This window comes from Haliotis asinina, chromosome 2 (assembly GCF_037392515.1).
Source record: "Haliotis asinina isolate JCU_RB_2024 chromosome 2, JCU_Hal_asi_v2, whole genome shotgun sequence".
NCBI lineage: Eukaryota > Metazoa > Mollusca > Gastropoda > Lepetellida > Haliotidae > Haliotis > Haliotis asinina.
In genome coordinates, this window is record NC_090281.1 from 32031854 (window position 1) to 32050618 (window position 18765).

The following is an 18765-nucleotide window of genomic DNA, read 5'->3' on the forward strand; positions in this document are numbered from 1 at the left end:
AGATATATAGTCTATGGTCCACACTATACCCATCTCGCATAAAGGCTCAGCTTGGAGATGTGCAGTCTCTTGTGCACACTATACCCCTATCGCATCAATGACATAGAAGATGTCGGGTGGGGGTGGGGACTGGGACTGGTGACTGAGATGGGAAGAGGTTAACCTTTACATAATGAACGTGTGGATTTGTGAATGTGGGCTGTTTTCCGCGTGTGTTTACACGCACAGACAATGCTAGCTTGAAATACAGTGCCGTGCCACTAATGGCGTCACTAAATCTTACTACACAGACGCATTTAAAATGAGGTACAGTCTCTATACGACGTTTGGTAAGACGCGACCGGAGATGGAACACCGCGACCGCAGATGGAACACCCGACCTTCCGCTCTCGGCCAACACTTTATCCACTAGACTACTGAAGGACACATCAAACTTGATCAGACAACAGATCTATGAACACGAATATATATTGAATGAGCATGATTACCGAATAATGGGATCAAAAAGGAATAATTGACATTATAAAAGAAAAAACTATATTTTAATGAATTGATAGATGCTCTGATTGAGAAGTAACATTGTTTACAGTACATGGAGTACATCTGTGTACACGTTATACATGTGTCAATAATTCAAAATACACAGAATATACAATCACAGATATAACCTAACGCAAAGAAAAGAAAATCAGTGACGATATCAAAATAAACAGAAAATGATGAAAAACACTAGGAAAGGATTGATTGTGTGTCAGTAAAATGTGTTTCAATCCTTGTAAGCCATCATCGGAGGTCAGTGTGCTTGGAGTTGTGTGGTCAGTGGTCAGTGGTCAGGTATGGAACTCGTCAGTAGTCGGCATTCATATGTCGCAGACATATTGTATCATGTTTAGGATCCAACAGTCGTATGTGTGCAAACCACTGAAACAGCAAACACACGTTTGTGTAAGTATAACCAGACAGACGTAGCATCATACCTAAAAGATCGTGAAGGTAACGGAACAAAGATTATGTGCCGTCTTCACCAGACAACGTGCTACAACGGCCGGCATGAAGCATCAATAAAGTATCGTTTCATTGCTCTGGAAACTGGCTTTATATTGAACTGCACATTTTCATTACATTGACGAAAACAGGCGCATTCGTGATGATTTCGAGAGGCGGCATAAAGCATCATTCAAATATTATTTCGTTGCTCTGGAAATTGGCTTTGAGTTGATGTGGCAAATTCTCATCTCATTAACAAACTCTTTCTCTTAGGGGAGACATCGTTAAATACATTTTTCATCGGGTCAGGAACTTGAACATCATCTACTGAAACATGATATTTCACGTTGCTGGATTTCAGACACTGGTTCAGAACATAATGCAGATAGACTCACAGGTCGAAATGAGATTTTAGACCATCAATGTGATAACAGGACATGTAGTTTCTAATTTTCTACACACAAGTGTGGGATACAAATAAACGTAGGGGGTGATTTAGATGTAACATATTCATGAAGATTATCTACACCATTCTTGATCAATAAGCTAACAAAGTCAATGAAAGTCATCTCTAATTAATACCAGAGCGCTTCAATGATCTCTTACCGTTTTCCATGTCAGGCCTATGAGACACCAGACCACGAAGTCCACTGGTCTATAAGTATACCTCTGACCGACCTTCCCCTTGGCTCTCTGTATAACCTGTACCCGACTGTACACAGGACTCCGTCTGAAATAAAGTGGAGAGTGAGTACACTCGCTCGCCTATTGTATTGACGTTTTCTCTCCATTTTGTTCTGCGCTCCATGTGAGGGTTGTGGCTTTGCTACAAAAACAACATCCCTATTGACATTTTATCCGTGAAACTGTGTAGCATGTATTTCAGCTGTAGATAAACATGCCACAATGTCGACATGGTACTATAGTACAATCTACCTGTAAATCGAGCATAATGCTACATTAAGGAAGGTCCGAGTGACTGCATGACTTGCGTTAAGTTCACATACAGATTGTCTCCTTGACGTTGACCTTTGTGTATTTTACTGGCTCAGCTAACATCTTTTGCACTCGAAATGGACAACAGATGGGGGTGGGATCGAATTAATTCCAGATGCACAACCTCTTAAAGTCGTTTGCGTACATGTTGAAACCTATTTACTAATAAAATTTATATATTGGCAGCTAGTTTTATCGAATATCAATTTCTCATTTATAATATATATATACAAGGCATGACATTGCCTATTACATTCAGGAAGGTCTCAGTGACTAGATAACTTGCGTTCAGTTCACACACACACAGTGTCTCTACCTGCTGTTCACCTTGGAGTATTTTAGTGGCGCTGCAAACATTTCTGTCCTGCACTTTAAATGGACAACAACTGAGAGCGGAGTCGAATTAATTGATGCCACACAACCTCTAAAAGTCGTTTGCATGTGTGTTGAAACCCATGTACTTACAAAATTTATGCAATCTCCCGCTAGTTTCATAGATTATTCATTTCTCTTGTATAATATGTATAAAAGGCATGAGAAACAACGGAAGCGTTTTCTAGATATGTGACAGAAATACACTATTCGTCGAATTTTCATGTCAGACCTTAACTCAGGGATCCGTCACAGCATTTCTTTGAAATCAGTTTATAAGTGTATCTGACCAATGATTTGACTATGCACCTGTGTAGGTATTTCAATCGAAAGTAGATATATTGAGTTGATTATATATACAACGTTGTAGGCGAAACGGTCAGCAGTACACTATGTATTTTTCATGGATCATTTTAATGTTATACTTAGTATATATGATGTCAGAAACAAGAACTGGATAATATCGTGCCTATATAAGTACCCCAGCAATGACAAATCTAAATAGTATCAGTTTAAAAATATCTCCTTATTGTCGTACTTCGGCCAATGAACCAGAAAATGCCCATAGGCAACAGGAGGTTAAAAGCCTTATCATTAAAGAACAAATACATTTCCTATATATGTATTTGCAGAACACCAATAAATAATGTCATGAAAACAAATAGAATATTTAAATCATTGAGCACACCTTATTTCAACACATACCCAATATGTGATAATCGTTTCGGATGAGCCTTTAAAATCGCCTGGGTTCAAGAATGGACAATGATGTAAACTGTATTCAGCTGCGTGTCACCATCTATTCGAAACTAAGATGGAACTACCCCGTCACTGCCACACTCTTCCTGAGAGGGTACGTAAGTCCCAAACGTCAAATTTAAACTTACCAATATTTAAACGTAGTATTTTTGTCATTTTAAATTTCGGCTACATTTTCCCACAATCGCCAGCGACTGAAGGGATGATGCAAACCCGACTAGGGTCCATGCAGGTACCAAAAGTAATGTAAGTCCCCTTGGTCCCTAGTATGGTGATCTACCTTCAGTTGTTGGTGATCTGTGGCCTATTTATATATTATGTATTGTCCAAATTGTGCTGTTAGTTTTAACTTCATATGATAGTTTTAAATTCGAACTGTGATACACCATCTTACAATGTTTGTTATGCACACATAATGTAAAACTCTTGGGGTTTCATTGCATTTTAAACAAACAATCTTTGTCATTCAGAGAGTATTCCTGTATGTATTCGACAATGTGAAGGGTTGTTTCAAAGTATTATCAGAGTTATCTCAGTTCAAATTCACAAAAATAGCAACCTTTTGGAAGGTTCGCAAACAAAGTTTTCATGATTCGGGCGAGACAGGTCCACAGTTATCAAGAGTTGACCTCATACAATCATTTGGATGACACCAGTTTCATCTAACTTATGCACTTTGTCGTCTACACACGCCTGATATACAAAGCACAAAGTAATAGACATTGAAAGAAAACATTAAACATTTATATACAGCCCCAATGTGCACAGTACAGAATGTGCGACAAAGTCTGGTTGATCGTGTTTAATCGGAACCTGTTATCAGGTAGATTACAAGACGGCAGCGCACAGCAAAGGTCATGTGATCATCAAACTTACCCTGGAGCCGATGAGAAAGGTTCCTCAACTTTTATTGGTTCATGGACGATCTTCCGAGTCTTCCTATCCACTCCTATGATCATCCCGTCTCCTGTAAAACGTCATCATACACATGTAAACTTGTAGTATATGGTCGACTGGGGAATTAGTTCGGGACTAAGATGAATAGTGCATTGACGAAAACGAAGACATGGATGCGGCCAAACATCTTTAGCTGCTTGCACAGGACAAACATGTATGCGTGAAAGGGGTTCGCTTGTATACAGAAATATACATATATGCTAGTATACCCTGCCTTGGCTGTCGGCAGATCGGAGTCAGTACACTGTGTCCGATTGTGGCATCCATGTTAACTGCGACATGATCTGCCATTGAGGTAGAACGAATCAGGCTCTAGTTGGTACTTGTGCACAGAGAAATACATGCATTCAAGCACAGTTCTGTCTTGGTACAGCAGTCTTGGGTAATACATTAGAGCTCAAATGTGAGTGGTGAGTCGAAACATGTTTGTTCAAACAGAGCCACAGCAGATACATGTATTTCAGACTTATCATTCATTTCTCACCTGCGTAGATACCGTCAATTCTGTCAGTGTCCACGATGTCCCCCAGCTCAAGTTCTCTCCCTTGACAATCAAAAAGCCTCACTCTGGTGGTCGTGTGTACAGAGGAACTTGGCCTCATGTCAGGTGATGTATCTGGAGTCACATATGAAGATACGTCAATAAAACAAAATCTATGACTGAATCCGCCATCCGCCATCCTCCATACCTCCAGGGGAGGTTAATCTTCATTTACCTCTGGCTCCATTGCACTGGTTCTCACAATCGCCAATCACCAATTCTGTAATTCCACTTTAACCATCCTGATTAAACAAACTGCTAGGTCTAACGTACCAATCAGAATGCGAGATATGGACCGGTCTCAATAATGGGTTGACAATGTAAACAACAACCAGAGCTATGGACAATGAATAATGATCAGGTGTACCAGAAAGTCAATGACTGGCAAGTAAAAGAAATCCGTAATATTATAATGATGGAAAAGGTGTCGTCTTGTCCATGAACACTGGTTTTGGTGACTTTGGTAATACGAGTTAACCTCTTGCCTATTGCCCTTTTCTTTCAGTTATTTTAACGTGTGATTGGTGGGGAAAATGCTTCTGAAAATGGCGAGCGGGTAATTTGTGATCGCGATAGCCACGAGAGGGCCCAGGATTAGAGTAGGTCCACAGTAACGTGAGCCCTGGTGATAGACAGGACGCAACAGGAAACTCACAATATTCAAGTAGGACAAATGATTACAAGAAAATACCGTGGAAGTAGATAAACACATTCGGCGTTACTTAGATATCATGAAAGGTTATTCAGTTCCACTGAAGTCATCAGCAGTGCTCACACTAAATTATGTTTATTTTGTTGGGGAACAGCCCCATTTTTTTACAAAGTACATCAAATTTGATATTTGGATATCTAATGCAATGTTTTGGTGGAGTGATCCCAGTTGAACGCCATTCTTCAGTAACGTCATTGGGTTCCATATGCGAGACATTACCTTCCGACACATCATGTTCCTCGGCTGGATGGCAGTCTTTGCATTTGTTGGTGGTGTGAGTGATGTTGGTGATGTTGGTGATGGCGCAGTTTCTGTATATGATGTTGTTGTGGTTGCCAACCTGTATTCCTCCCTGCAGCGTGGACGTAACTGTCGTTGTCGTCGAGCTGATTGCCATGACTTCACCTTCAGTCTGATACGAAATATTCAACACAAAGCTAATATGTCTTGAGGCAGTTCATTGCAGCACCAAGGAAATATAGTTCCATATATTCTTTTTCATATTCACATGGTTACAATTATTATATATCAAAGTATTATTTGTGAGTAAATATTAAAAGTTATAATGATATAGTCCGTAATATCAGATTCATACGGCAGCTAAAGCAAAGGTCAAACCTACATCATGTCCATGGTTTTCATTGCGTCCCTGTAGAGCGGTCGTCGCTGTCGTCGCTGACGTCGATCTGTCCTCCATGACGTGAGTTTCACGCTAATAGAGAGATATTATAAACTAAACCAAAACTATTTACTCACACCTGAGGCAGTGGTGTGTATCCTTGCCCATCCATATACAAGTTTAAAACTTGTACGTGTTTTTAAAAAATGCACATCATAGAAAATGGAAGTATATCCGTATAAACTATTTTGTATACTCACTCGTTTAAACGTATTATTCCTCAAAAACCTTGACGGTCATTGTTTGCACATATTTCAAATTTTAGTAATAAAGTGGAATCTGAAATATCCGTAATCTTTGTACTCCACAACACCACACACCCCACCACCATCCCACCCCCATGAAAAAATGCATACTTTATACCGATGTATGGGTGTCAAATACGAAACTAACAACAACGAGAGAGCAACCTCATCCACAAACCAACCTTCCTTCCCCCCTGCCCTTCCCCTTCGATATGCTGGCCTATGGCACAGGGATATGGTGATATATAATGGTGACATTACTTACTTAGTTGTTGGAATTAACTCCAGCAGAGTATATTTAGAAATTTTACCTCTCTCACCTGGGTTTTGCACCTGGGAAACACGTACAGGGAAATCCCATATAGACAAGATCACGTGGTGGGTTTCCTGATCGCCCATTGGCACGTGGCTCACAAAATGAAACATTCGTCTCCACTCGTCCGTTTCCGCAACCTCGAAATCGGGTTGTCCCGGAATAATGAAAATGGGTCACAAATGTGCATCCATGCATTCGTCCACACTCGTCCCTTTCCATAACCTTCAAAAGGATGACGACCTTGCTGGTTTGATTCGGAGATATTATACGAGAGCTTTCGAACATTTTTAGGAAGTATTACTGTAAATCGCGACAAGTTTCAAAACAATAAATTTATATTAATCTAGTCAGCTTTGGTCTTTAACACTGGGAATATAAATTACATCTGTGGGGATATTTAAGTCGACTATTCTAGAGTCAGTCATATTCATTCTAAAGTTCCACTTGGAGTATAGCAGCAAGGTCACACGAATGTTCAGTTTGGGAAATATTTTAAAGTCATTTAGGACTATCAGTTTGGATTTTGATACACCTTAAAATGAAACAAAATATTTGTATATTCAACAAAACAAAGTCCATTCGTGTTTCTTAAACTCTATTTAGAAACATGCATTTGGAAATATAATGTGAACAGCTAGGATCTAGTTACCTTAGAATGTGTGTATAACCAATATTTTGATCTCCTTCTTTCAGCTGTGTCACAGGAGTTTCATTCTTTAGAAGAAATACATAGCTGCAAGGAAAACCAAACAGCAGTGCAATTTACGAAATAATGCGTATTGTTACAGTCGTTCTTCATCATGGCTCTTAATTGTCGCCTTCTGAGACGTGAATTGTCACTTCAACTTACTCGTGTTCAGTTGTTGTAAACTGCTCTGTTCTCCTGATTGGGATAAATGAGTTACGCGGGATGACCTTTGCCATGACTCTCAATGCCGAGGCTCAGTGAGCTGAAGTCGCAGAGTGTGATGTAATCGTGGCCATTTCCAGCAATGACTCCTCCCTGAACAGCGGCTCCGTAAGCTACAACGTCTTCAGGGTTGATGCCTCTGTTTGGTTCCTGGAAGTCAGAGGGTAAGCTTCCTCGTTGTAATGAACACACCACAGAAATCTCACCCATAACTCACCCACAATAATAATAATTGATCAACCCTCAGGTGCATAAATATATCCCAAAGCGAGCTGAATACCCGAGATCGTTAGTATCCAAAATCAGCTGCAATCAATAAAAACGTTAAGTCACATTAAAGTCTAGATAACAAATACGGTTTTGTTCTTGTCGATCGAAAACCCTGACATCGGGATAGAGTCAGTTTATGTCAAACTGGAGTAGTCATCTAGGACATGTCAAAATTTAAGCGCAGACAATGAATCAATAAACAGTTGGTATATTACTATTACGTCAACAATACAATTCTTGGGTTTTTGAAAGGTATGCCTAATAGACGTGTGAAAAATATACATATTATTGTCCAAAGTATACAGAAAGGGTGTGTCCAGTTATGTATAATGACCACGTGACATACGTACATGGTGGTTATGGCAAAGGTATGTGGAATGGACACGTAAAAGTATACAGTGGATTTGTGAAAAGTAGCAACAGTGGACATGTCAAAGGTGTGCACAAAGAGAATGTTAGAACTAGACACACAGGATGTATGAAGCGTACTAGACATATTAGTTGTCAAAAGTCTGTAAAATGCAGATGTTCCTTTAAGAACATCTCGGGATTGTAAAAGGTGTGCCTGAAATATATGTTTAAAAAAAACCACGGGACCCGAAGTAAATGCAGATACCCTCACTCTCTCTCCTCCTCCCCACCTCCCATTGCCGTGTTGGGTAGAAACAGACTGAGGAGATCCTTGAATTACCCTTACAATATTGTTGTTTATTTTCAGTTTATTGCTGTTGATTTATTGCGCATTTAAAGTGCCTTTTTAATCCCATTAACTGACGATTATGTCCATAGGATAGATATACCTTTGTTTATTGTATTTAAGAGATACTTCAAATATAGAGAAAATGGGGTGAGTGAGTGAGTTTGTTTTTACGTCGCACTCGTGAGTAATCGAGTCTAGGCCAAATAATCCAGTGATCAACAACATGAGCATTTATCTACATAATTGGGAAAGGAAAGATGCCTCGTGAAGTCCATCGTTTAATAAATGTGCCTTATACTACATATACATGCATCATTATGACCAGTGAAGGTCCCGGGGTAGAATTAATAGGTCTTCAACAACCAATGCTTGCCATAAAAGGCGACTATGTTTGTCGTAAGGAACGACTAACGGGATCGGATGGTCAGGCTCGCTGACTTGGTTGACACATGTCATCGCTTCCCAATTGCGCAGGTCGATGCTCATGTTTATGATCACTGGATTGTCTGGTCCAGACGCTATTATTCACAGACCGGCGCCATATAGCTGGAATATTGCTGAGTGCAGCGTAAAACTAAACTCACTCACTCACATGCATCGTTGTAACGTCGTGTGCAGACGTAGCCATGTATCATGCATGTTAATGTGACTACATAGTGGATCAATGTTTGATTCCAACTACGCCATTTGCGATGGATTACTTTACACATAAAACTTGCAACTGTATGATACCACATTGTGTTCAAGGCAGTTGAAATGGTGAATAAATGTTCATGAGACTGTATGTATGATATGATATAATGGAGGGATGCCGTCGAATGTTTTGCATTGCAAATTTTCTTTAGGATACAACCTTTGAGTGAAATCGCTAGTTCACAGTCAGTCATCTAACCCACTCATCCACCACACTACCAAATGTCACACTTCCATGAGTGTGAAGTTCGCGTTGGCTGAGGCGATTAGCAGCTGGCTTTTTGTGCTGGTCTTTGGGTACCTGACTCAGACAGTACTGAAACAGTACTATATAATATACCTCTTCATTATCCACAGCCAAGAGATATCGAAACTGTGACTCAACATCGGAAGAGGAGAAGGGGGGTAAGACGTCTAACACTTCGTTTAAAAGAATCATATGTTCAGTCAGAGAGGCCACTATGGTTAATTAAGTCTCTAATGCTCTTCACAATTTCTATGTTTCAAGCCTATTTTTGTTGTCTACCATCATGATATTGAGCCGTGCATACTGTCTTATAATTACTCCTGAGTTAAACTGACTGTCCATTCGCCTTTTTGATAAGTATTGTCTCTGGTAGGCACACGTCACAACTAGTCTTCTTGACTTACATAAATATTGGTCCCGTTATTTTGACATATGTAGGTCTTTGTGAAGACACGCGCATATCTCTCGGTGACTCGTTGCCATGTTGTGAAGGTTCTGGATTGGGACATGGAAACGGTGTAGGTTTGATCCTTGTCCTAGACACGACACGACTCTGACCTTAAGGATTACATCACTAAAACAAATAACCATCAAATAGCCTTTCAAAAAAATCTTTGTTATCCTATGACATGCTGAATACACAAAATATTGTGAGTAAAGAGCCTACACGTAGTTTGAAGATATGTACATTTTGAATACCTGTGAACAGCGTTAAAGTCACGTCATGGAGAACATACCACCGACAATGTCAGCAACGACCGCTCTACAGGGAGGTAATGAGAACTATGGACATGATGTAAGTCAAGGGTTCAAAATTCTTCTTAAAAGCCACCTGCCACAGAGCAAGTGACTTCAAGAAAGTAACTTGTCCTGACTAATTTAACTGATATTATGACACAATGTTGGATGTTAATGTATACTGGACTCCTTATCGAGTGATAAATTTCAACGAGCGATAGCGCTACTTTATTATTATTTTAATAGGTACGTTATGTGCAGTCTGAAACATAAGTGGAAGTTATCGTGTAGTCTACGGACAAGTAAAATAGAATTATTTGATTGCCCGAAATGAAAACCGACCTGTCCCGGGCATTGGGCGATGAGATTTGTGAGCCCCTGTGTAAGTTTGATTCTTGTCTTAGCTACAGTATTAAGCTGATATTACGGGTGATAATGTCCATAATTAAACATTAAAACACAAAGATACTCCATTGGTTTAGAAAGTTGTATTTACGACCTGGTGAAAATTTTAAAAAAGATGAAATATGAACTATGTTTTCCTTGACTGTTGCTGGTACCACTTGCTTCAAGTGTAAGTAAATATTTGACAGGTTCTTCGCAGATATGTTCGGCTTAGTATTGAATATTTCGTATCTAGGGTGAAACTAGGGTGACGTCCACTCTGCAGGGAGGAATACAGTTCGGCAATCACAACAACATCAGTTACAGAAACTGCTCCATCACAACCAAACTACATCACCTACGTCATGAACAAATGCGATCGCTGTCATCCAACTGAGGAACATCATGTGTCGGAAGGTAATGTTTAGGGACCGTTCATAATTTATGGCTAGTGAGGTGATTATGACTTTAATGGAACTGCATGTACGATGTCAATGACACTACCCACCCACCCCCTACCTAACCAAAAAAAAATATTGTTCAAAGTAAGTGCCCTCCCTGCTTGTCATGTACAACATCAATGAACCCTTCAACACCCACCCACCCTCCCACCCCCGACTATGTGTACAAAATTGATGACACCCCACTCCGTACCTCCCCATATGACAGTGAGTGACTTAGCGACCAATCATACTCCATACCAGTCACTGCTGAAAGCAAATGATGGGGAGCTAAGTCGTATTACCTTGAAGCTGGTCTATATTTCGCATTCTCAATGGTACGTTACACCTAACAGTTTAGCATGTATATAAGAACGGCAAACGGAAATGTAGAGTGGGTAATTTCAGATAGTAAGAAGCAAGGCCTAGATTTGCGAAGCACTGTAAGCTCTATAACAGTCCTAACTCAATGTTACTCCATGGCACTTACGACTATCTTAGCACTAAGATAGCTTCCAAAATCTGGGCCCAGTGTAATAGATCCAGCTGTAATCATAAGGTTGAACGGAATGTCATTCCTGAAGATATATAAGATAACCGTCTAACCTTTTTTTGTGACATGGCTCGTTTGAATTGTATATAGATGCATCACGTGACCTGAGACAAGGTTCCCGTATACACACGACCACCAGTAGGAGGTGGGTTGACTGTAAGGGGAATGAACTGGAGCTAGGGGATATTTTGTCTTCTCACAAAAGCCTACATTTCCCAATTTACGCAGGTGAGGAAAGATAAGTCACCGTGCTGTTACACATGTTCTCAGGCGGCAGTTTTCTACGCCACGTTTTGAACCACCATTGACAAAAGACATGTAAGGTGGAGTCAAATCGTGTTTTAATGTGAAGAGGACATTGCAATAATATAATCACATGCTTGAGCGCATGTGGGCCTGATAGTGTAGATCCCACGTTAAGCCTGTTTTACTATCATGCTACAGTTAACATTATCTTACCGTAGTCTACTGAATCCGATCTAACCAGTGTCTTGTTTTATCCCCGTTTTGCCAAAACACAATATTTAGATATGACGAGGCCACCGACATTCCTGTGTTCTGACCGACGGCTTCTCGGTCTTGCCTTTACTATGCTTGAAGTTTTATTTTTGTGTTACCATGACCACTGGTTGTCAAAAGAGGGGTTTTTTTTGTTTTGTTTTGTTGTTTTTTTGTTTTTGTTTTTGTTTTTGTTTTTTGGGTTTTTTTTTTTGTTTTGTTTTGTTGTTTTGTTGTTGTTGTTTTTTTTTGGGGGGTTGGGGGGTTGGGGGTGGTGGTAATATCGCATAAGAAATCAATCTTTTTACAAGAAAAGCAAAATATGAACCAGGATATTGACAGTAGCATCTGACTGCAAAGAATCGTTATTGTTCTGATGCAGTATTTGCCGATTTGGTTGAAGCATCGTATCATCATATAAACTACAGTTCATCCGAACCTCAGATATCCGGAAATTCGTATATCCGGACAATTTCAAGAAAACCAAGTGTTCGGATAAACGGGGCACGAGTGTAAAGGGTGCTGATTGAATCTAATCTTGATACTATCAAAGAAACATGAGACTTATGAAAGGCTTAATTTATTTCATGATACTAAATGAAACACCAGACTGTGTTTAGAAGGGATGCAATGTCACAGAATCACTTGACAATGTGATGGCGTATTGCTCAGATTGTCAGGAGGTCATTCATGCACAGCCTCTGACAAACTCGTAAATCGTTCGAAATACCGGATTTAGTTCGCCATGAATCCATACGGACAAGGCCTTAAGTAACAGGGTATAAACAAAACAGTATATTAAGTCTCTCTCTCACTATGATCAGCAAAGGCTTCTGCTCAGTAGCAAAGGTTGGAATACTTTGATAATCCGATATGTGACAAGATGATTGTTCTCATGGTAGTCGCCACTCCATGTCTACAGGTCTCTAGGTGTGTATGATGGCGTCTTGGCAGGAGACGGGATGATCATCGGTGTGGATACAAAGTTTGGGAAGATCGTCCACGAACCAATAGATGTGGAGGAATCTTTCACTTCCCTTCTATCAGGGTAGGTAAGATGATCACATGATCTTTGATATAATCAGGGATATATAGTCTCCCTGATGTAATCAACAGTCGTGTAAGTACCTAGTTGTGGGTTCATCAAAGTCATGCTCATTCCATACTGGTTTTTATGTGTGTACTGTTTGTTTCGGGATCGAGATCGGGTCGTCAGGCTCGCTGACTGGGTTGACACATGTCATCGGTTTCGCAGATCGATGCTTATGTTGTTGATCACTGGATTGTCTGGTCTAGAATCGATTATTTAGAGACCGGCGCCATATAACTGGGATATTGCCGAGTCCTGCATGAAGCTAAACTCACTCACTCACTCATGAGAGCTGTGTGCGCGAACCTGTCATATGCGTGCCATTTTTGTTTATTTGAATTGAGATAAGTCCCTGTTTACGTAATGATACTTTTAATAATTTGAAACAATCCGTCACACGGTCGAATACATAAAGTATACCAAGTACCCTTTGAATAATGGCAAAGATTTTTGTTTGAAATACGTAATCAGATATACGGTGTGTGCATTATTTAGTCGGGACATACATTATAAGGTTATGTAACTTATATAAGTTCAACTGAGTCACATCGTCACTTTGAAGAGTGTGACTGTGACAGGGTGGTTCCATCTTAGTTCCGAGAGGATGGTGAGACGCAGCTGATTGTATATCACTTGCCAGTCTTGAATTCAGATGATTTCACATGCTCATCATAAGCGAGTATCACATGTCTGGAAATATGAAGTACTCTCTAGCATGTACACATCACCGTATTCTTTATACTGATTCGTGTTTTGTCAATACAAATGTGGGAAATATATTTGTTCTTTATTGATAGAGGCGTTTAACACCATGTTGTAGACAAGCACTTTGAAAATTTTGGTTACATTTGCCGATACTGAGACATCTTTAGGGTGATATTTTTAGCCTTTGTCAATGCTGGAGTGCTTAATGTTCAGTTCTTTCTGATAGCATGCAAGTTATGTACTAAAATGTAATGCTGAATGTTATCCATGAAAAAATCCAATGTATTGCTGGTGCATAGTTAAATCAACAGAGAGGCGCTCTCTAAGCACTGATTTCTTAGAAATGCCGTGTGACAAACCCATGGGTACCTGGATTAGACTCTGGCACTAAAATTCTACTGGTATTATATTTAGGTAATATGCCTGAATGCCATACATGGCTATCGCTTAGAGTAAACATGAGAACTGAAAAGTGTGATTGTGTTGGGAGAATAAATGTTTCGGATAAATGTTGTCAGTAAATAGGTTTAAACAAATGCAAACACAAACGTATTTTGTTGGTTTTAAATAACCGCTTAAGTCGATACCTCTCGAAGCTACTGTGGTAGGATGTGGTCCTATGCATAGAGTCCAGGTCACCGATCAGTCGAAGTTGGCCAAGAGTCCTTGGATGGGTGGCCGTGGCCGTCAGTTTTACTCCTGAGTGTTTCTAGGACTTCATCCTGTCCCTAAACGAAGCACATGTGACACAAAAGCCCTTTCTTCATAAATTGCATCTGTTCACTCTGCAATGAATGGGTACCAGGTAGGATATAAGTCATATGACTGGTAATCTTGTAGGTCATGACAGACAGCTTGCGTTATCCGGGACCATAATGTTTATTATTATGCCATGGCATTTATTCATTTGTAAACTGTATGTAATAGTGTTTTGCAGGATACAGTTGTTGACATGTTTATCAACACCTGAAAAACAGGCAACACATCTTCACGAATAATCAGGTTTGTTGTTTTGATGTCAAAGACAGAATTCTCACATTGAGGGCAGAACAAACTGATGGATTACACGATTACAAGAGCTGTGTGTATGTATACTCTTTCTGCACTTTATTTCAGACTGACTCCTAAATACAGCCGGATACAGACTGCACAGATAGCTATGGGGTATGATAATGGACCGGTGGACTTTGTGTGCTGGTGCAGCATAGGCATGGCAATGGAAGAGGTAATAAAACAACGAGGCGCTCTAGTTCTGATCATAGCTGACCTGATTGGTTCAGAGTGGTCATAACGTGGATGGTTTGGTCAGTACGTTACATCTATCATCGTCTCTACGCATTTAGAAACTACATGCATTCATTGCAATATCATTCCGGTCTGTCAGTCTATCTGCGTTGAATTTTGCACAAATGATTGAAACCCATTTTTCTTAAGATAATTTTCAGTTTTTCATGATTGAAAATATGTTCCAGTTCATTTCCTAACCTGTGGTCTCTCTACAAAAGCAAGAGTTTGTCAGTGAGATGAGAATTTGACATACGCAATCCAATTTCCAGAGCAATGAAATCGTATTTGAATGGTGCTTCGTGCCGTTCTAGCATTTAGTATCATGAAGACAGAATGCAATCTTTGTTCTGTTACCTTCTCGATATATCTTTTGGTTATGATGCTATTAGTGACAGGGCTTACATACGACATGCGTTTGCTGTTGCAGTTGTTGGAACTCATGGGAAAACAGGACGCTGAGTCTGCAACAGTTCTACGACATGTGAATGGGAACTGTGACAAATACGTACAAAAATGGCCGACTGATGATCTGCAGCGAATGAGGCGTATAAAGAATAAAGCATTTTGTCAGATACACAATATAGATATATCTCAAACAGTTGACTGGTGTTTCTGGAATGTAATATCATGTTGGATGTTTTAGCTGATTGCTTTTCTCTGCTGTGTATTTTTATGTGTACTTTCTCTGTATGGTCTTGATCACTGATATTTGCTTGATATGAATCCAGATCTGTACCATGTAAACCTCTCAGTCAGTGCATCCGTCATTATATAAAAATAAATTTTTGTTTTCTTTCAGGTATGGTCTGTTTGTTAAGTCCTATTATTCGGTAACCATATGCATTCAAAACCTCATGTACATAGGTCAGTTGTCTGATCTGGCCCCGATTTCTCGAAGCTGTAGTTTTTATACCCTGAGTTTGACAATTTGAAACAACATAATTTCTAACCCACCTGCATTGTTAAATAAAATAGGCCAAACAATTTAAGTAATCTGGCCACCAAACTCAAATTATGTGCTATTTCAGTTCATTCTGGGATGCACATTTTCTCACATTTGAGTAAAAATTCTAATTTAAATCAAAACTTAAGTTTGTTTCGAGAAATCGGGGCTTGCTTTGATGCAGATCAGAGTCTAGTGGATAAAGTGCTGGGAGGCTGGTTGTTCGATATCCGGTTGCATCATACCGAAGGTTTTACATCATTTTACTGCCTGCTTTTAAGAGGGTGAGAAATGATCTCTGATATTGGCGCATCGATGTGTCACGATATTTCAGTCGTATACAAAGTCAGAATTGCTTTTGTATTAAACATACAAAGTCAAGAGTGCACAGGCACAGACACATGCACATGCATGCACCTGCATGCACACACACATCCACACGTGTTATTCGCTTTCTAAACAATGTATTCGGGGTAGACTAGTTTCAGCTATAAGACACATGCATTCGAAGATTCTGGTTTCTGTTCGTCTCTTCCGTTCACGTTGTGACTGATGTGAAGTGAAAAGTTCCTCCACATTTATTGGTTCATGGACGATCCTCCGAGTCTTCCTGTCCCTCCCAATGGTCATCCCGTCTCCTGCAACAACGCCATAATACACACCTGGAGACAGGTCACGCATCTGAACACTGTAGACTCGGAGTGGCGACCGACTACCGTGACAGAGAAGGTCACAAACTAAATATCCCATACCCACTGAGGGTGAAACAAACAGGGTGTTAGTGGCATATCTACATGGATCTGTCTCGTAGAATCACGTTAATTGAGAAAGGCAATCATCTTGTAACATCGGAATATCAAACAGGGTCATCTTAAAATTACCGTGGTCAAAGTATTCAAACCGTAGCCACTAAGAAGAAGCCTTTAACGGTCTCAGAAATCAGCACTTACAGAGTACCTCACCACCGATTTAACGATGCACCATCAGTAAACTGAATTTTGTCATGGATAACATTCAGCACTACATTTTAGTATTTAACTTGCATATCAAAAAGAACTGAACATTACCTTACCTTTGTTAAGTACTCCAGCAATGACAGTCTGTGGAATACCAGCCTAAAGATATCTCAGGTTTTTGCAAATGTAACCCAAATTTTACAAAGGTGCCTGTCAACAACATGCGGTTAAGAGCCTCTAACATTAAAGAACAAATATCTGTCCTGGCAAAACACCAATCAAAATAAAGAATAAGGTGATGTGTACATGTTTGGGCGCACGTCATATCTCTACATATGTAATAATCGTTTACGATGAGCATTTAAAATCAAAACTGGCAAGTTGTATACAATCACCTGTGTCTCACCATCTACTCGAAACTAACATAGAGCCACTCTTTTACGGTCATACCCTTCAAAGTGACTATGGCACACTCATCTGAACTTATATAACGGTACAATATATGTTTTGACCAAACAATGCACACACGGTAAATCTGATTATGTATTTCAAACAGAAAGATATTTGTTTTGTTTTGTTTGGGAGCGATTCTTTTTTCAGCTACCCAAGGCCTTACTTGCCCTTATACCACTAAAGTTAAAGTTCAGATTGTATGAAAGTTAGGTTAAACCTGTGATATTTAATACATAGGTCTGAAATCTGGTGGTTCAAGGAGAAAAAATAAGGTTGAAATCTGTCAAGCTTTTGCAAGTGTGTTCTTGGTGTTGGTAAGTAGGCTTAATGTAACTGAGTTTTAGCAGCTAGATTAAATATGTATGTTGGTTAATATATCAGATGTATACGTTATTTGTTTGCATTACTGAGGGGTGACCACTTTCACTAACAAACAACAGGTTCGCTACAGTTTTCGATCGGCTACAACTGCGAAGCAAACTTAAACCATGTAATCATTTGTGTAAAATGTTGGTATTTGTTCTGAAATTATGATATGGTGTGTAAGTGTATAATAAATAGATCACAGCTTTTTATTGAAAGTATTGGTGATGACATCAGGGTTTGGGTTTCAAAGTATTTTGCTGAAAAGTTGGGAGTATTTTCAGTCGCGGCATTCACATTGTAACTTTTGCGCAGAATGTTATAAATTAGTGTTTAAATGGTTGCCTTTAGTTAAAGAATATTCGTATAGGTTATATTTGGGAATAAGTATTGAAACAACATCCTTCAGAGTCGACGTGTGTTTGTGCCTTTAAATGGCCTCAAGCGCACAGAAATCATTAATATTCATGAGTGGGCGGAGCTAATGTGATTACCTCACATTCACAGCACAGTATCCTCCACCGAAATAGTGGAGGGAGTGAACGAACACGCTTCTTCGTCTGTCATCGCCGGATACAATGTGACAGCTCCAGTATGCATGTGAGCTATACGTAAACATGAAGTATGTGTGCCGTGTATTCAATATGGTGAGCTTTATTAAGACGTATTAGTGTTGAAATACCCACTTTTATTAATTTCGTAGTGTTAGCAAAATTAATTTTAACGTGGTCTTAAAAATGAAATCATATTATTTAGTGTCAACGTATTAGTGATGAAATTCTATTTTTACAGAAAAGTATTGTTGTTAAATTAGTGGTATTAGTACTGGACTCCTATCTTTGAGAGTAATAGTATTCGTGTTACAGTTGGGTACTTGTGTACAAGAAACGCCCCGTCCAACATGTTGATGGTCCCGGATTATAAACACCACAGGTCATTATAAGCGAAAAAAACATGATTACAACGCAAAA

At 39.5% G+C, this 18765-nt stretch overlaps 1 protein-coding gene across 1 annotated transcript; it reads right to left on the reverse strand.

Annotated features, from left to right (window-relative positions):
* Nucleotides 1-514: 514 nt before the first annotated feature.
* On the reverse strand, nucleotides 515-6619 carry LOC137272479 (uncharacterized). The gene is made up of 7 exons (XM_067804860.1): nucleotides 6569-6619; nucleotides 5947-6036; nucleotides 5544-5736; nucleotides 4556-4687; nucleotides 3991-4081; nucleotides 1594-1717; nucleotides 515-921 (listed from the first exon to the last, which is right to left on the reverse strand). The coding sequence occupies exons 2-7, from the start codon at nucleotides 6019-6021 to the stop codon at nucleotides 847-849; spliced, it is 690 nt and encodes a 229-aa protein (XP_067660961.1). The 5' UTR covers nucleotides 6022-6036; nucleotides 6569-6619; the 3' UTR covers nucleotides 515-846.
* Between the last annotated feature and the right edge of the window lie 12146 nt (nucleotides 6620-18765).

Coding starts and splice junctions, on each gene's coding strand:
- LOC137272479 (XM_067804860.1), bottom strand. CDS start 6,021: ATGGAGGACAGATCGACGTCAGCGACGACAGCGACGACCGCTCTACAG. Junction 5,737..5,946: donor ATGAAAACCATGGACATGAT/GTAGGTTTGACC, acceptor ATTTCGTATCAG/ACTGAAGGTGAAGTCATGGC. Junction 4,082..4,555: donor AATTGACGGTATCTACGCAG/GTGAGAAATGAA, acceptor GACGTTTTACAG/GAGACGGGATGATCATAGGA.